General features: G+C 39.5%; 1 protein-coding gene across 4 annotated transcripts in view; it reads left to right on the forward strand.

Moving 5' to 3' along the window:
- lnx1 (ligand of numb-protein X 1) overlaps positions 1–20,577 on the forward strand; it is a 45,191-nt gene that overhangs the window by 19,130 nt on the left and 5,484 nt on the right. For 2 of the 4 annotated variants that reach the window (XM_081378875.1, XM_081378877.1), the window contains 6 exons: positions 7,085–7,338; positions 8,628–8,783; positions 12,235–12,443; positions 13,433–13,822; positions 16,127–16,261; positions 19,461–19,638. In XM_081378875.1, the coding sequence (XP_081235001.1) occupies positions 7,085–7,338; positions 8,628–8,783; positions 12,235–12,443; positions 13,433–13,822; positions 16,127–16,261; positions 19,461–19,638 (1,322 nt within the window). The remainder of the gene's footprint in view (positions 1–7,084; positions 7,339–8,627; positions 8,784–12,234; positions 12,444–13,432; positions 13,823–16,126; positions 16,262–19,460; positions 19,639–20,577) is intronic. The other 2 variants (XM_081378876.1, XM_081378878.1) reach the window with 1 other exon arrangement.

A 20,577-nucleotide genomic window follows, 5' to 3' on the forward strand; every position in this document is an offset into this window, starting at 1 on the left:
GAGGGTTTACATTCAAAGACAGATATACAATTAAACACTGCATGGAAGGTAATATTTGAAAAAAACATAATAGGGACACTTTAAAGCAACTTAATTATCAAAGATACAAATACGTGTCCCCTCAGCTTGAATGGGCTCTTGCACACTATTGTATTAGGCAGTGCAGGATCTCTTGTCGTCACAGTGGCAAACTCGGAGAGGACCGCATATGTGAAGATATCTGGAAAACTAGGCCAACCAGAGCTGCTCAAGTGAAGCTAAAGTGTGAATAAACAGAAGATTACACACACACACACACACACACACACACACACACACACACACACAAACCAACAGTGACCTCCTGCTCTAAAGATATTTTTGTGCTCTTAGAGTAGATAAATATTTTAAACCTTCAGTACACAAGTGTCTTAAAAAAACACTTAAAATGCACCATTGGGGTGTCATTTTTGTCCTTGGCTGTGACTGACTTTGTGCAGAACAACACGGAAACACATGCAAATTTGATCAAATGCAAAGGGAGCATTCTCCGTCTGCCATAGGAGCAGGTCAGTTGTATCTACCGCTTCAGACTGAGCACAGGTCTCAATGTTAAGTGCTTAGAGCAAAGATAACAGACACTCCAGCACTATCTCCTGCACACATTAGAGAACTAAAGCAGATCACTGTCCCGGTTCCACACTGAGAGAGAGAGAGAGAGAGAGAGAGAGAGAGAGAGAGAGAGAAATAAAGTCAATGCGGTTGCTCAGCTGGGGGTGGGGAGGGGGGTGGTGTAGAGGAATGAACATAAATCTGCTGCTGTCTTCATCCTGCTGTTCTCATCACCGAGAAGAAGAGAAACAGAAATGGTTGGGGAAGAGGATGGTATAGAAAAATGTATAAGAGAGAGAGAGAGGGATGGTGGATGGAAAGTTAGGTCTGCATGATTGTCCTTGCTGGCTGCTGCCAATGTGATGTCAATGATTGGCTGAGTTAGTCGCATGATACAGTTTCATAGGACGGGGGAGAGCACAGGGAACCGGTCAATGCAGTCAGTGTATGTCAGTGTTCACAAGAGATAAATGTAGTTTTACTTTTGTGAAAAACTATTTTTGTTTGTGTTTTTAAAAAGCCTCTTCAGATGCATTGATGACTCAGAAATATATACTATTGCACTATTAGTATAATATATATGTAGTCTAAATTATCATATAATATGGCATCAAATATTTCATTAAGATGGAAATATTAATGAACCAAATATAGTATGAATGTATTAATCAATTAATTTTAAATGAGATATAAGTAGGTTTCCTTATTATGTGTTAAAATAGAAAAGTTAGTTAGAAAAAAGTCCTCATTTCCCAGCATTATGTAAGATGAGCATTACTTTGTTTAAGAACACCGCCTGATCTGACGAAGCACATTTTCTCTCAACATTGGCTCGACTAATGGTGCGAGTCTGGGGAGGGACTATCTGTTTGCCCAACCAATGGCAGACAAGTCCAGCTTTCCATTTGGCGCTGCTGGTAATGCAGCTACAGAGTTCAAAAAAGGATAATGGGGAAAAAACAGGCTGTGAAATTTTGAGCAATTTAAGTGGATTTTAAAAATGTCCCCCAAAGAGTTTTCCTTGGCCATTCATCGGTCTCTCCTCTTCTCTGGTCTTAGTAGTTCTCTCAGAGCGTTTGCCATGAGTGTATAATCCACCAGACAATGAATTACTTGACGTGAATATGTCACGACTCCAAAAGACCCAAAGCAACAAAAAAAAGAAAAAAGATGTGTCTCCTTCTCCCTCCTCCTTGCCGTCTTTTGTCTCCCTGAGATTATTACTTTCCTTAATCCTTCCTCCTGCTGCACTGAAGCTCTGATCTTCAAACTCATCAGCAGATTAAATACAGATAAGGAGGAAGACACCTCCTTTGATAAACTTCACAAAGACTGATTAAAGTGTATTTATGTGTGCGCATGCCTCCCAAGTTAAACATGTCAAAGCAATTAAAGAGATCAGATAGACCGAGCACTACTTTCCCATGATGCATTTCTCACTACAATTGTTAACAAAATAAAGAAATGGATAAAGAGTTGGACCTCAAATTAAATGATCAGGAGTCTTAAATTAGAGACTAAAACTATATCACCCCTCAATTAATATATACCACATTTTGTTGTAACTAGTGGCTCCCAGGTAGTTTGAGACCCCTGCAGTACATCAGATATACTGAGCTGGGTGCAGGTACACACACAATATGCAGCACTCTGAGATTTCAGATGTCAATTGGAACTGAATGTGCTGCAGTTTTGTCAGAAATGCATTTTGTGCTGGTGCAGCGTTGCGTTGCAATGCTGTCTGTCGGACAACTAGTCTCAAGCTCTTTAACTGCTGCAGTGTGCGAGTAAGCGAGTGTTTGTGTGTGTCCGCTGCATGGTGTAGCTACTTATAAGAACGCTGATTGCGTCTGGTGATGGCGTGATATAGTATATCTCTCTATCTCAGTGGTTCAGCAGTGAGTTATGATGAGGACATCTCTGTCCTCTCCTCCCTGTGTGTCAGTCATGTGTTATCCTGGTGCTTGGGTCTGGATTAGCAGGCTAGCAGTGGAGATTCCAGGGGGAAGGGATGGAATATCTCACATGTTTAAGCATTATCTGTATATCTATATGATATATACAGGCCTAAGGGAAGCATAATTAACTCTGCAAAAAGAAAGTAGTTTCTTTAATTAAATATATGTCAATAAACATTGTATCGTAGTTCAGTCTAGAAAAATGTGACAAAAATACAAAAAAGTATATTAGATAATATAATATACACATGCACACACATAAGGAATGCATAATTAGTTAGCTACATGAAAAAAGTAAACAGATCCGAAATTATTATATTTCTTTAGTTAATCATGTAAATAACATTATATTGATAGTTATTAGAAAATGTGAGAAATGTACAAAATGTATAATATAATATAATCTATCATGCACATACAAATGATATAGCCTATATAAAATAATATATAATGCACATACAAAAGGAATGCATAATTACTTTCAATGGTTTTTCATGATAGTTCATTCTCTACATATACTAGATATATGTGACAAATATACACATATATAATGTTTCATATATATATAATTTGTAGTCAAGAGTATATACTTGAGAAATGTCTGTGTGTGTCTGTGTGATGAATATAAAAATACGAATTCCACCATGAGAATAAGTCAAAAATCAGTCAGTCCTGCAACACTGAACATATGACTGGCACATGATGTGTTTACACACACCCACTAAATGTGTGTGTGTTTGAGTTCAGATCTTTATTGGGACTGTTTCAGGAATTGAGTCTGATATCTCACTCTGATGGAAATATGTTTGTATGTGTGTCTAAGACTAGTACATCCCAGTCTTAGAGCTGTGTTATTTGGGTAGGTTCAGGATAATCCATTCACTCAAAAGAGGATTGAAGCGTCAATCTGGTTTTGATGACTTAGATTCAAACCATTGTGTGTTTTGATGTAGTCGAAGATTTAGTGTACTGGATTTAGTGCGAGCGTGTGTGTGCGAGCTGTAAGTAGCCAGCAGAATATTCTGGAGATTAATTTCGTTATTATTAAGAGAAGAGGACATAATTCTCCCTCTTTTTGTAAGGTCACTATGAGGTCTCACTGGGCTATGGCCTACATCTCCATAATCACAATCAAAAACAGGGAAAAGAGATTGTCGAGAGCATCTCTCTCTCTCTCTCTCTCTCTCTCTCTCTCTCTCTCAAAAAAGGGTTAGGGTTAGGTTGATGTTGTGATATGTGGTTACAATACACTCGTATCAATCATGTTTCATGTTATTGACGTCCAAACTGGACACAGGTGCATATTTGATTGTCTTTTATGTCATATTTGATTGTCACATATTTGAGTGTGTTCCATGAAAAAAAAATAACAGCATACATGTTTTGGAACAACATCAGGGTGAGTAAATAATGACAATGATTATAATGATAATTTTTGGATGTACTGTCCCTTTAAGAAAGTAGAAGGTACATATAAACTGCAATAATGTGGGATGGATGACAGCGAAGGGAATGAGAAGAGAAAGTTAGTGATCAGTGTCCAGGGAAGATTCATAGATGGAGGGAAGTGAACGAATAAAAGAAGGTTTGGAACATGGGGAGAGAGCGATGCAAAAGTGCATGAGAGTTGTTAATCTCTCTCTCTCTGTTGCTCTGTGCCCTGCTGCCCGTCCATATGGCTGTGTATATGTGTGTGAGAGGATATAAATGAAAGAGGAAATTGGGTGCAAGGTGACTGACACATGCCATCATTCATATAATGAGATGCTTGGATTAAACAACAACCTCTGCATTGCTGTTATTGTGGCTGCATGCACGTGAGTGTGTCAGGACAAAGACACGGCTTATGACTTCAGACCACAGATTGCTGCTTTATCTCTAGCAGGAAAGCCTGTTTTAATTAACATCTGCCTAAGCCCATTAATGAAGGAACAGACAAGACCATTGTGTCGCATCTTTTTCTTTCTCTCGTATATATACACATTGCATAGGGCATGTCCTTATTAAAACAGATAGCATCATTTGCTACAGCGTTCAGAGTTCAATGATCATTCGTTGAGAATTGTCTTGTTCCACTAAAAGACAATGCCAAAATTAAAATTCTATTGCTGATATTTTATCTTTCTTTCTGTAGAACACAAAAGTAATTTCATAGTGACTATGGGCTGTAAAGCTCCCAAAAGGAAAGCAAACAAACAAACTTTAGGAAAAAAAAAAATTTCAGCTAATGTCGTGACAATTCTGGGTCTGAGGAATGAGTACATTTGTTTTATTAAAGGGGTGGTTGATTATGATTTCACTTTTCTAACTTTAGTTAGTGTGTAATGTTGCTGTTTGAGCACAAACAAAATCTGCAAACACTCAAAGTTCAAAGCAAAGGGAGATCTTTTCTTTTAAAGAAATTGCTTTTCTACAACAAATGGCTGGTAAGGACTACACAACATTCCTCCCGGGTTAGTGACATCACAAACCCAAAAATTTACATAAACCCCGCCCCCGGAACACGATTTATAGATTATCAAGACAGAATATGCTAATCAGTGACTAGAAGATAACTACTCATAAACTACATAAATTCATCAACTAATCATTCAGAAATGTTGTCTACATGTTGTCATTTCTTCTTGAGTCTCTCCATCTTTCTGATTCCGGTTTGAACATAAAAGGCTAAATGTTTTTTTGTTTTTTTCAGTGCATATGTGTGTGTGAGGTAAAAGGAAACAAGCTGTTGAAGCTCCACCCTCTGTGCCGGGAGCAGCAGCTCATTTGCATTTAAAGGGACAGACACAAAAATGGTGCGTTTTTGCTCACCCTCAAAAAGTGACAACTTTAACATGCTATATAAAAATATCTGTGGGGTATTTTGAGCTAAAACTTCACATACACACTCTGGGGACATCAGATATTTATTTTACATCTTGTGAAAAGAGCATTATACCACCCCTTTAACAATTTTATGTTAAAAAAAGCAATGACCCTTCATTAACCTCGTGTGCTATGTATATCTACACATTTATATTTTCTTCTCTCTCCTCTTAGAGAAGAGTAAAAATGTACTTTTTAACTATGCAACTCACTTCAGTTTCAGACTGACAGACAAGAATCAAGGGGGGAAGTGAACGAACACTGTCCCACATCAGTTTACCACTGATTGGTCTCCATAGAGCCCCTGTGTTATGTAATACAAGAAGATGATGTTCCCTCTCAGTTAATCACTCTAATTGCTTTTGATGGCCTCAGAAGAGTTCTCAGTTATTATACATTTTTGACCAGTTTCTCTGTCTGTCTATGTACCATTGTGTCTCTGTCTGTTTGTCATTCTACCTGTATCGTCCGATAAAATATCAGGGTTAGGTTATGAAAGTGGTAGTGGTAGTCATCACAGAAATCTCCTAAGCCGTAATTTTATCCTGAAACAATGTCAATCAACCAGTGTGAGGTAATTGTCTTCAGGTTGCCAACAGGATTTGAGGTGTTTCATCAGCACTGTAACGGAACCTGAGTGAAAGCCGCCGTTGTTCTTTTAGGGGTTATTAAGTTTGCACACCTGAGGCATTCCAATCAGTGGTCAGTAGTAAGTGAGATATACGGCCAGTGTCAAGCTCTCTGCCACACGTCCCCTTTCTTTCCTTTATAGCATCCATGTGTGTGTAGACAGGCATGAATAGTGAGACAAAATGCTTGATTTTAAACCAGGTCCCTAAGGCATGGCTTCTCTCCTGGTGCTGCTTGCGTGTATGTGTCCACCCATTGATTTATCTCTTCACAGTCGTCCCCTCGGAGAGAGCTCTGCTCCAGTAGCTGCCATAGCGGTGCCATCATTCACAATTGTTTTGAGATGATTTTATTTTCTTGTTATTTTACAACTTTTGCCCAACTGTTTAGTGTCTGTCTGTCTATCTATCTATCTATCTATAGTCCTACCCGCATTGAAATCTCATTGGTCCAAAATGAACCTCAAATATCTTCTCACTGCATATGATCACATCACACAGCAGTTTCAGTGTAAAGCTCAGGAATTCAGGGAACTGAGGAAAACCTATGACCTTGTGGGAGGGTTTTCTCGTGTGTGTCTAATCACGGGCTGATGGTTTATTGGTTTGTCAATGTCTCTGTGTGTGAGCATAGTGACATTAGAGGAATGCTCTCGAGTACGAATATAAGCCGCAGGTCTATTTCTGAATGTGCTCATATGTAATCTACAGTAAGAGATAGCTTTTGCACATGGTTAGTTTTGTATGTAAGGAATCTCATTTCAAAGGTGAGGTGTTTTATATTCTAGTCTTTATATTCTGTTTGTTTCCTGGGGCGAAACGTATTTGTTCGTTGATCTTCTCTGCGACAGCAGCGTAAACACATCAGCGACACAACTGTACACACACAAAGATCAAGTACAACTCTTGCAACAACGTGATAATTCAGTCTCCTCTACGTGACTTTGCTTTGCTAATTGGCACATAGATGATGACACATTCACTGTATGATAATGTTTCTTGCTGACCTAGTTGTCGGTGTGTGTGTTTGTGTTCTCACAGGTGTAAAGGAGCGTCACATTATGGCCTCTCCGCAGAGAGAAAGCGGCGCTCTCAGGAGGGAGACTGCACAGACAGCACCTCAGAACTCACTGTGGCGGCACTGCCCGGGGAGGGATGCCCCTCCTCTGCTATCGCCCTCCTATCAGACGAGCCTGGCCTGGTTAACCCCGCCTATGAGCCCAGCGTGGAAGATAACAGCCAATCCGGGAGCACCACCAGCCTGGCAGCACGCAGCGGTTCCAGGAAGAGTGAGTGTGAGTGCACACAATTGTGTTTGTGTGTATTTGTCGAAATTCGAAATATATATATATCATTTTTTACTTAAGAATAAAAGTTGCATTTATTTATTTTTTAATAAAAAAATAAAATGTACATTAAAGGATGTCCCCCACAATATGATTATTTGTATTTCTCCCTCATGCTTACTGAAACAGCTAATCTGACTAATGTCAATTGTTCAAAGTTGCCTTATGTGCCATTTATGTAGTTTTATGAAAAAGAAATTAATTCAAAGTGGATGTCTGAAAAGGCTCAGACTTTTCAGTTTGAGTCTGAAAAGGCTCAACTGAACCATGCAAACTGATATTGCAGTTAAAGAAACAAAGAGGAGGAGATAGAGAACGTTCAAATATGCCTTATGAATACTTTATGAGGCCAGTTCCTGACCTCCACAAAGTAGTTCAGATATGTTTCATTGTCTGACGTCCCCTCGAAATGTGAAGCCTTAAGAATGGGGACAATAAATGCTGCTGCACCAGCATTTCTGGCTTTGGGACTGGAAACAGTGTGACACTGCAGCTGAACAAGCTGTCTGCCTCCAATTTTGTCAATGCCACTGTCAGAACTCTGTCCATCAGGACAGAAAGACTGAAAGAGTTGAGGAATGAGACAGAAAAACATTGCAAGGGTTTTCGACCTTTACAGACTCATCAACCTCTGACCCAGAATGTCAGCCCTACCACTTTTAATCAATCCACACTTATAATAACTTTATTTAATAGGAACATTAACTAACTTTACTATATTTTATTATCCCTAACTGATCATTAGTAAATTCTCAACAGTTTTATATATCTTTTCCACTGATCACCTGGCGGGTCTCTCAGCGTCCTGGGTGTATTAAAAATGTTAAACAGGGCATATGCAACATAATGTAGTTATTTTTTTTGTTATAATGTGAAACTTTTGTATGTGATCTATAGATTAAGTTAGATAAACAGACATAAAAAAGCGTCCTGCACTGTTCTGTGCTGATTCAGGTGTGACCTGAAGAAGTTATAACCTTACTGCAGTGTCCACAATACAGCACCAGCAGGTGCTGCTTACTTCAGATGTTCATTGCTTGGCCTGCAGGTGCAATGTATTTTAGTGCTAAAAAAAGAGAAAATTTGATTGGCTACTGTGTGTCGACTCATTTGTGATTGGCTGTAAGTGGACAGAAGGATGTGTGAGGGACATGTCCAGGCATGTTCAGGCAGAGAAGTTTCTCTCTCCTTCTTTCTCACTCAGTTCCTTCATATCTCTCTCTCACGTTTATTCACAGATCGCAACTTTGACAGAACGTCGGTGCGTAGTCGCTCTTTTCGGCGTCTGAATCGAGCCTTTAGTGTCCTGAGGAGAACCAAGAGCGGGACAGCAGTAGCCAACGACACCTCAGAGGAGCGTGACAACCTCAGAAACGCCAACATACCACCAGAGGGTAAGTGTATGTGTCTTACAAGTACTGTATTTGGGCATTTGACAGCTGGTCAGGCCAGGAGTCCAGCTGGTTGACCAGCTAAACACCAGCTTGACCTGGCAAGGAGACCAGCTAGACCAGAAGAAGACCAGCTGGGAGACCAGTTATTAAACCAGTTAAAACCAACAAACCAAGTGGAGAGCAGGCAGATAGGAGAGAAAGCAACAGAGAAAGAGTGTGTGTGTAATGGAGAAAGAAGGGACGGATAAAGATAAGGAAAGATAAATCAAAGATTGTTACCGAAGCTGTAGTTTACAGTCTGTTCAGGCACAGTTTCAGCATGAATCTAATCTTTCACCCAGAACAAATGCAAACACATGAACACATTTACAATATGAATATATATGTGACCCTGGATCACAAAACCAGTCATAAGTCGCACGGGTATATTTGTGCATGGGTCAAAATTATCGATTTTTCTTTTATGCCAAAAATCATGTATAAATGATGTATAAATCTCAATTTCAAAAAATGTACCCATGTGACTGGTTTTGTGGTCTAGGGTCACATATTGGCAAAGTTAGCTCTATGGTTCTTTCAATCATTTAGATTTCATCAATATTTTAGTTAAATTTGATCTCTTCAAGTTGCTATTTTTTGCATTATGAAATTAGCAAATGTAGGCAAGTTTATAAATATGAAAAATGTTTGGTTATAACTGTGTAACTGTGCTGTCATGAAGCATTATAGCATATTAAAAAAGTTGTTTGTGTCATAACGATAAGTTTAAACACAAAAGAAGGTATTTTGAAGAATGTCAGAAACCAAACAGTTGATGGGCCCCATTGACTTCTATAGTACCCATATTCTTCAAAATATCTTCTTTTGTGTTCTGCAGAATAAAGAAATTCATACATGTTTGGAACACCTTGAGTAAATAATGACATGATGAATTTTCATTTTTGGGTGAACTATCCCTTTAAGAACCTGAAATGGCAAAGAAATGGTCAGCTACAAAAGACAAAATCGAACATGTTCTCATCCTCTGGGAATGAAGTTTCCCATCAATAGCGTTTAATAGCATGATAAAACAATATCAATGGATAATGTGTCAGAAGGTGACAGTCTGGTTTGGGTCCGCTCAGCACCGCAGTAGCATATGGTCCTTTAATAATGCAGATGGAGCCTGCGGAGACTTATCAGAGAAAGACGGAAATGAAGCAGTGTGTCGGGACAGAGGGACTGGACAGATGAACGCTGAGTGAGAGGGTTGCTTTCTGAATGAAAACAAAAGTGAAAAAGACTGCTTGAGAGATTGGAAATGAGTGAGGAAAATACTGATGAGTGTGTGTGTGTTTGTTCGTTCGTTATGTAACACACTGGTTGCAGTAGTAATGAGCTTCACTTTCTTTCTCCCTGCAAGCAATCAGAGGAGATGAGAGGAAAATATTGACTTTGAAAGAGAGAAACTGCAGATTGTGGAGAACAGGCGGATACGAGAGAGAGAGTGTGTGTAATGGAGAAAGAAGGGATGGATAAAGATAAGGAGAGACAAATCACAGAGATTGTTACTGAATCTAGCTGTAGTTTACAGTCATTTCAGTTACAGATGCAGAACAAATCTCTCACCCAGAACAAATACAAACGAATGAGCATTTTCTAAATAAATGTACAGTATGTATATATTTCCATAATTGTCTGACTAACTCTAGCTCTATGGCAGCAATATATAAAGTCTTCAGTGTCTCATCCTTCAGAAATCATTCTAATATGTTGATTCAAGAAACATTTCTTATTATTATCAATGTTAAACAGTTGTGCTCCTTACTATTTTTGTGGAAACTATGATTGTTTTTTTTTAGGATTCGTTGATGAATAGAATGTTCAAAAGAACAGCATTTATTTGAAACCTTTGCTATCACTTTTAAACAATTTTATGTGCTTGCTGAATTAAAGTATTAAAGGGGGGGTGAAATGCTATTTCATGCATACTGAGTTTTTTACACTGTTAAAGAGTTGGATTCCCATGCTAAACATGGACAAAGTTTAAAAAATTAAATTGTACGTTTGAAGGAGTATTTCTGTTCCAAAAATGCTCCTTCCGGTTTGTCACAAGTTTCGGAAAGTTTTTTTCGAATATGGGCATGTGTGACGTCAGATGTAGCGGAATTTCCTTATATGGGTCCTAAGGGCACTTCTATCGGAAGAGCGCGGGCGCGCGCAACCGTAGACCAGAGCAAGAGAGCGGCATGCAGTTCGCCCATCATCAAAGCGCTATGGTCGGCTTTAGGGAAGTCAATGTCACCAAAGAAGTGGGTTTTTGGTTGCCAGAGCAAGACAACCCTGCACAGATTCCCAAAGAACCCAGCGTTAAGGGACCAGTGGATGGAGTTTGTTTTTCCAGAGCATCAACGGAGGTTGTACAAGACTGTTTGTTCCCTGCATTTCGACGATGATTGTTTTATAAACAAAGCCCAGATCGACGGATTTGCAGATCGTCTAATGCTTAAGGATCGAGCAGTCACAATGATAAAGGTTCGCGGTCGTGCGTTGGAACCGGGCGGTGAGTAAAACTGCTTCAAATGTCTCTGTGTGTTGTTAGATCGGCGCGTTAGCACAGCTTTAGCTCCGCCCACACGGCCCGCCTCCAGCCGCTCGTTTTTTTCCGGAAAGACTCGGTACAGCCTATCTTTCTTTTATAAATATAATAAAACTAAAGACTTTTTGGAGATATGAAGGATGCAACACTACTCTATAGGTACTCAAGATTAACAGGAGATTGAGTGAAAATGAGCATTTCACCCCCCCTTTAATCTTTTTAATTTCTGAAAAAAAAAAAAAAAAAAAAATCTGCTAACACTTTATTTTGATGGTCCCCGGCAGATATTCTACTGACTATATTCTACTAACACCTAACCCTAACCTAACAGTCAACTAATACTCTAATGAGAGTCAGTTGACATGTAGTTGCAAAGTTACTCATAGTTAGTAGAGTGTCTAATGTGTCAAAATAAAGAGTAACCAAAAATTGTGCTGACCCCAGATCTTTGAATGTACAGTCTAACAAATGCTGGGTTGTTTCAACCCATGTTTGGGTCAAATATGGACAAACCCAAAGGTTGAAACAACCCTGTAATTTAAGAGTGTAGTTTATCTGAATCATGCACATTAGTGGGTAAAATGCTAGAAACAAAAGTTAACTTCATCACTTTAATTGTTAGATTTATCTTGAATATAAATCTTATATTCAGAATATAAAGAATATAAAGTCTTGCACCCCCCTTCCTTCCTTCCCTCCTTCCTCTGATGGACCACTGTAATGCTTTTTAAGGCTTGAAGTCATGTTTGGCCTTGCTTTGGTCTGGACAGAAGCCCTGTTTGTGTAGCACAGAAAGTAATGATCATGTGGGAGTTCACTGATTACAGATACTCATTCTCTCTCTCTCTCTCTCTCTCTCTCTCTCTCTCTCAGTATTTGCATTACCTCAGCTGCATCATCTAATCCCTGATGGTGAGCTCACCAGTATTAAGATCACCAGGGCAGATCCTTGTGAACCTCTGGCTATCAGCATTGTCGGGGGCAATGAGACGCCTCTGGTACGCATTCTCATTCAGGATATCTACCGAGAGGGGGTCATCGCTCGGGATGGAAGACTGCTACCTGGGGATATGATCCTCAAGGTGCGTATGTGTGCTAGATCTAATGTTACGTCATTGTACAGTAGGAGTGAATGGTCCTGGTTTTGATAGCACATGTTGTCATGGGCTTCGCCATCTGTTGTTCAGAAGGGAAGTGTGTGAGGATTCTGCATGTAGCCAGACAGAATCAGATTTTGTTTTAATTTTTAAATGGAATTGTTTAATTTAATTGAATTGTGTTAAGTAAAATAAGCAGGGATGTAGTGATTAGACTAACATTTAATTTAAGTAAAGTATATAATTATTTAGATTTTATGGCCTATATCAGAAATTCTTTTAGACACTACTAGTGAATTTCACATAAAATTATTAGTTTAAATATAAGCTTTAAGTGAGAGTTAGATACCGGCAAAGGTGTAAATGTAAAAGGTCTATATGTTTTTTAAATAAAAAAATCGAAATAAAAAAAAAATAGAGGAAATGAGCATGGGCACAATTAAAAGTCCAGTATCGACTAAAAAGGTCTAAATATCGACATAACTGATATGGTACCAATACATTGTGCATCCCTAAAAATGAGAAAACTACAGCTTACTGGCAGCTCAAAATATCAAAAATCAAATATCAAAGCATTTAACAAATAAACACAAATTTGAAGCATATTTAACCCTTTCTAAACCTTAGAATGGCAGAAAGCCAGAAAGTATTTACTGCTATAATAATTAGTGTACACTCAAAAACACTGAGCTCTGGTGCTCGTTACAACATTGGTTCCAATTCGGCGTGCAACATTTCCAGATCCCTTTCACCATCCCCCATTGCCATCATCTCTTGTCTTCTCTCTACTTTTATATTTACATTTGCCATATGCTTTCATCCAAAGCGACTTACATTGCAGGAAATTCCTTGCTAATTGAACCCATGACATTAGAGTTACCAGTGTCATCCTCCGCTGTTTGAGCTTCGAAAATGTAATGCAAAAAAAGACAAAGACAAACAAATCAACAGTTCTCTTGATTTCTTCCCTTCAGGTGAATGGTATAGACATCAGTAACGTGCCTCACTGTTATGCTGTGGCGGCTCTGAAGCAGCCCTGCACACTGCTGCGGCTGACCGTACTTCGTGAGCAGCGCCACCGTTACCGGTCCCACCACCACTCCCCCACGGAGGCCTTCTCCACACACACCCCCACCATCCGGGATGACAGCCTGCATGTGGTCCTTGTTAAGAGGGCTCCAGATGAACAGCTGGGCATCAAGCTGGTGCGCAGGCCTGACGAACACGGCGTCTTCATCTTCCACCTGCTGGAGGGGGGGCTGGCTGCCCGTGACGCGAGGCTGAGGGTCGACGACCGTGTGCTGGCCATCAACGGCCACGACCTGCGATACGGCGCCCCCGAGCATGCCGCGCTGCTTATTCAGGTGAGTAGCATTATGGGAGAGGTCAAAGGTAATGTGATGAGTATTAAGGCCTGTGTGTACCAACAGACAAAACGGTGACAAACGGCACAAATCAATAGTGAATATGCATCAGAACTATTCAAAATCAATGCAATTCGAAGTCAATCTCTAATACAACTGTGCAAACCGATGAAAACGAAATGCAGGCTGTTCATGATAAAAAGCTAAATATAGCCCATATGACAATACAGATTACATTTGCTTTAGCAAAATACAGTCTGTCTGACAATAGCAACTTTTATGGAATACATCTAAAATTGCAGTGAAATTTCATCACCACAATGCAGGTAAAACACCTTTAAATGACCTTTAAACAGCTGTGCTGGCGGTAATATAGTGAAAGAATCAGTCTTTCTTCATCCACACAGATTGTGAGAAGCTCTTTCGTCTATTTCAATTTCACCAACATTTGCTTCCACGACACAAATAATCATGGTTTTTGACTTCTAAATTACAGGCTTACAACTAAACTAATGGAGTAATTGCATCAGCTCCTTCAGAATTATGGGATTGGCTCAAACTCATTGACAAGCAGACTTTTTGTCAGAATGTCCTAACCGCAAACCATTCATTTTATGGCTGTGTTTACACATAGCATTAATTTGAAACTTCTCCAGCAATGTAACAAATTTCCAGAGCTAATCTTTTAATCAAAATAATAATAATAATAGAAGTAGTAACCCACTTCAGTGCTTGAAAAAAAAAAAAGACCAAACCCTTATCTTAAAAAAAAAAGCACTGCAAGTGCAAATTTTCATGCTTGGTGTAAATAGGCCTTTAGTTTAACAGCAGAGAAATTATTTTTTTTCTGCAGCTTCACTTTTGAATTGTTGTCATTCATAAAGCCTAATATAAGTCATGCTAAATAATTTAAGCACTTTTATTGCTAGGCCTTTTCAGCATTTCAAAGAATGTTTACAAAGCCTTCTAATCCTAACCTGTGGGGTCTAATTCAGTAAATCATTCATAACACGGTGACTTAACCAAGAACTAGACCAAGTCTGAGTCCCAAAAACCAATTGTGATGGTTCCAAATAAAATTGGAAGTCCCTTGAGCAGTATTGCAAAGTATATAGAGCTTAAATAAGGTTTGTGGCAGCTTATCATCTCGGTGGTTGGAGGTGTGTCATAACGACATAAAGGTGTGTAAGTGAGTTTAGTGAGTGTGTGATCTGATATGTATTTCAGTGTGGTGGTGGGTCTTTCTGAATGTTGTTATTCAGCTTGTTGCTTCCTGTCTGGTTCAGATTGGTCTCGAAGGAACCAAGATGGCCGCTCACAGCAGGAGTTTCTGACATGGATTAACTGCTGGCAGGAAACTGATTAAATTAGTCCAATTAGTGCGATAACAAGCAAGGCCCAATCATTTAAGAGGCAGCGAAAGAGCACTAAACTCCCAAGAACTCCACGGGCTCTCAATGCGAGTGTGTGCGCTCGAAAGCAACATCAGCTACAAGGTTGTCAACAGAAAAGGGTTAATGGAGAAGAGTGTGATGATGGAACGAGAGGAAGGGATGAAGATAAATAAATCAGAGAGGGAAAAACTAGAGCCCCGTGCCCTCCTTCAGCTCACACATACACACAGACTGCAGCATGGATCCCAAATCTCCATATATATTAGTTTTTCTTTAATAAGTACACACTTCTGAGATATAATCACACATGCACACTGAGCTGGAGCTGGAAGGCATTGGCAGTCACAACATCTGGTAATTGTGCTTCCTAGACGTCCGGAGAGTAATGAGACATTACGCACACACTCTCCTTAGGTATGAACGGACTATTTTAAATTTCAAATTCAGTTTTTGAACTGCTCGTTCCTCAGGGAAGTTGTTGTCCTCTGTTTGCTCTCCTGTAGAGTTCGAAAGGTTTCTGCGGTAGACGGCAAATGTTAGGCCAACACCGTTACGCCAATGTTAAAAGCCCCATGCAATTTGGTGGCTTTTAGCCCATGTTTGTTATCTTTGAGAACATCTTGCAAGGGATCTCCTACACACAATATAAAGGGAGCTAAATAATTTCATCCAATAATAAGTTTTAACATACTAATATTTATCATTGAATTATTTTTGAATAAATACTGATGACTCATCTTGCACTACAAAGATTTTTGTCCAATCAAATGCTCTCTAGAATGAAATGTTCCCGTCAAGCTAGTTATCTTGTCCCTAGTTAGCATATGTTTCAACATTCATATAAGCTCATGTATTAACCTAAAAATCACATAAGGCAGGACACTAATGGCACCTGCTACGTGTTCTACAGGCGAGTGAGGACCGCGTCCACTTCATTGTGTCCCGCCAGACTCACATCCCTTCTCCAGACATCCTACAGGAGGCGCCATGGAACATGGAAGGGCCACCGCCCTACTCGCCTGTGGATATTGAGCAGTCTTTACTGGTGGGTTTCATGAGCATAGCCGCACACACTATTTATTTCCAGTCCCTCTGCACCACTTTACTAAACATTCTCTTATTGAGGAAAAAGATCTGAAAGCCTATTGCTTCTACATCAAAGAATCACGCAATCAGCCAGCTCACACACACACACACTCCTCTGAGACAGCCGTCTCCAAACCTATTAACAGAAGAAAACCCAGAAGGAAGAAACACAGCCGTGGCAGGGTGGATTTTAGTGTCTTCTAAACGGGATTTTCTGCTGCTCAATATCTGCACTGACAACTTTCCTTGTTCTAATAAAACTCAAATTCATCGGTAGTCATTTTTCTCTCCCTTCCTTCCTCTGCTGATAAGAACATCGCAGACCAATCTGTGAGGGTTTGCTGGTTTAAGAGTCAATGACAAATAAAGGTGCGGACTGCGGAGTCATTTACCATTATTTACATGGGTGAAATCAAGTCATTTTAATCGAAATCCACACGATCGAGAAATTTGCATTGGGACGAAGATTTCCCAACCGGTTGAAGCTGCTCATGTGGATTCACCATTGTGAACAGCAGAAAGCTGCTTGGCTTGAAAGTAACTTTTGTGTGAGATGTGCTTCATACATCGTTGCACTGTTGTCAATAAACAAAGGGCACACAAAATGTAACTAATGTGACCGCACCTTAATAATGTCCACGGTAAAGAAAAATGCAACAACAAATTTTTCTTAGAAATGTATACACTTTGTATTAATGTTGGTTTAATGAGATTTAAAAATGTTTTTACTATAAGAAAAGTTTACATTTAATGGGTCTCATTCATGAAACACAAGCAGAACGAATTTTTGTGTAAATCGTGTGTAAAGTGGTTCTGGCGTAAATTTTCGGATTCATTAAAATGTTCGTATTTTCCAAATGTTAGTTGGTACGAAAGAAATCTACACCTGCTCCCAGCCACGCGTAAATAGTGCGTTTAACATCCGAACGTTTTGCTCATTAATAAGGCTGCATTTTAATTCACCTTAATCGGGTACATATTTACACAGCATTTTGAAAAAATATTATATATAGTAATTACATACGGTTTTTCTTTTTACTTATATTAAGAGAGCCAGTAATAGCATCTGCAAACGGAACACAAGTCCGCAAGTCTTTTTTTTTTTTTTAATTTTTTTTATATTCAAGCTGTTTATTCTTTTTTTTTTTTCTTTTTTTTTTTTACAAGTCCGCAAGTCACAAGTGTTGCAGTCAAGCTTCATGTCGAACCATTTTCTTTTCACGGGACTGTTCGATTAACAGATGAAACTCCATTAACTGCATATAATATGCTGCCAAGCATTTTTACCTAAAGCATTTAGGTAAAAGCATTAAAAAATCCCTTTTTTTTAGGACCTGATACGCCACTATGTACGCTTGAAAATAAAATGTGGCGTTTTGAATGAACTTCTGATAATAAAACTTAAATTTCTGCATCTGAGAAATTTCTCTTCTTCATTCGCTTTTGAGAAAACGTTGAAATCCTTCGTTTCGTGTCATAATATGATGCATATAGTTGTCAGTCGGTTTTAATGGGCGGTATTTATGGTAATTGAGAGAATGAGCGTGCACGCGCGTCCCATTTACGACTGACTGGAATTCATTAACCCACACACACATTTCACTATCAAATCTGACGTTTACGAAGTATTTGTGAATCAGGAGAAGAATTTTCGGGAATGTCTCTTTACGCGCAAATCACTCACATATTTACGCGTATATTTACGAATGTTTCATGAATGAGACCCATTGACTGTAAAAATGTGGTGAAGCCATCAAGAAAAACGCAATATATTTTTTATCCAACTTGAGTAGGCTACATGTGAGTGTAGTGTACACATCTTTTTAGCAACACTATTTGTAAAAAAAGTTTTGATTTATTAATTCATAAACTAAGTCTTTGGTCACACCACATGAAAAGGTAATAAAACTAACATTAACTATACATTAAAATTCTGTCATCATTTACTCACCCTCAAGTTGTTTCAAACCTGTATGAATTTCTTTCTTCTGTTGATGGACCCCATTGACTTCTATAGTATTTTTTCGCCTACTATGGAAGTCAATGGGGTCCATCAACTGTCTGTTCACCAACATTCTTCAAAATAACTTCCTTTGTGTTCAGCAGAAGAAAGAAATTCATGCAAGTTTGAAACAACTTGGGGGTGATTAAATGACGACATAATTTTCATTTTTAAGTGAACTATTCCTTTAACTTACATTGACAAAGATTAATAAATACTGTAACAAATGTATTGCTCATTGTTAGTTCATACATTAACTTATGTTAATAAATGAGACCTTATTGTAAAGTGTTACCGATATTTTAATAGAGTTATTAACCTTGACACACGGTAATGACAATCTGCAGGGTTCCTCTCGATGATGTAATTTCCTGTTGTATGCTTTTTTTTTTAAATGAAAAGCATGACAAATGCCCAACCCTCTATAAAACCAGACCAAACCAAACCCTCTCCTTTATCTCTCCACCACTCTTGTTAATTCTCTTTTACACACTAAGAGAGGTGAAAACATTCTGGCAGCATATAGTCAGAGGCTTTTCACTCCTCCAAATTAGACACGGCCTAACACACACACACACACACACACACACACACACACACACACACACACACACACACACACACACACACACACACACACACACACACACACACACACACACACACACACACACACACACACACACACACACACACACACACACACACACACACACACACACACACACTTTCTCTCTCTCGCTCGCTCGCTCTCTCTCTCTCTAGCGATAAACCTGACACACTAACTCCAGATCTGATTTGCTGTAGCCGGAGGCTCAGACTAAATATAAACAGGCCTTTTATTGAACTTTAATAATGCTTTTTATTAAGTTAGAACTTAGCGACTGTGTTTGTTGTTTTTGGAGGGGATCCAAGGCAGAATTTGGCCGCGGTCAGCAATATCACAGCATCCTGCAAGCTCAACATTTATTACAAACACACGCTTCGGGCAGTCATGTGTTCAGACATTATTCTTATGTGTGGCGTCAGGAAAGCATCAATCCGTGCCCAACAAAAAGTCATAGATAACCACATGTCATACACCGAATAATTTGCACTGAAATATTGCACAAAACTTTAGCGAATTAATCTCTCATTTCCCATTCCTCCATTCCAGGATTCGTGCCAAAAGCCTGCGTGTTACGAGAAGACGGTGACTCTGTTAAAGGAGCCGCATGATTCTCTCGGTATGACGGTTGCCGGTGGGATGAGCAGCAGGGGGTGGGATCTGCCCGTCTACGTCACCAACGTCGACCCCAATGGAGTGGTGGGACAGGAGGGCTCGATCTGCAAAGGTACACCGTCACAAACCTTAACCTATTCAGGAACATCTGACAAAGCCACACACCTCTTTCCAAGGTGCCCCTCTGATCTTTCCTCCTTTTGAATCCAAGTACACACACACAAACAAAGACACACCTGCTACTGCATATGCATGACTGTCATCAGCTCTGTAAATATATGCAAATAACACTAGAAAATGACACACTCCCACACATACACCTGCCATACTGTCGCTCTATCAGCTCCCGACTGAGCCTATGGAAGTTTCTTACGGTTTATTTCTGTCACATATGACATGAACGTAGGTGTGTGAAGGTGTGATCATGCACAGGCTGGTGTGTGTGCGCGCCTCTGTGTGTGTGTGTGTTTAGAGCATCAAATACAGACACATACACACATAATCAAAGTGTTTAGACTTTGTTTTGCTGTATAAAGGTACAGTAAACCCAGAGTTTGAATTCTACAAAAGCTTCTGGGAGGGTCCAATATTTGGAAGAAAATGGGTTTTTAGAGTTTTGCGGTAAAATATTGCTGGACTACTAGCTATCCTTCTCATTCTCATTCAAAATGTGTACAGTAATAACAGTTGTCAGGGCTCCAGACTGCGACCAAATGGTCGCATTTTGCGACCAAAATTTGAGAGTGTGCGACTAAATTTTACATCCAGTCGCACATGTGCGACCAGTAAATTTCATCTCGTTCATAGTGGGCGACAACCGACGTCGCGTCTGCGATGCTTTGTTTACGACATCACGACAATTAATTTTTTAACGGTCCTCCATGAAGGGTTCCGAGTGAATGAGTGTGTGTGTGTGTGCGCGCGAGTGAATGAGTGTGTGTGTGTGTGTGTGTGCGCCCGCGCGCAAGTGAGTGAGTGAGTGAGCGAGCGAGCGAGAGAGTGAGAGAGTGTGTGCGTGCGTGTGTACATGTGCGAGTGAATATGTGTGTGA

The sequence above is a fragment of the Scardinius erythrophthalmus genome (genome assembly GCF_964197995.2).
Source record: "Scardinius erythrophthalmus genome assembly, chromosome: 11".
Taxonomy (NCBI): domain Eukaryota; kingdom Metazoa; phylum Chordata; class Actinopteri; order Cypriniformes; family Leuciscidae; genus Scardinius; species Scardinius erythrophthalmus.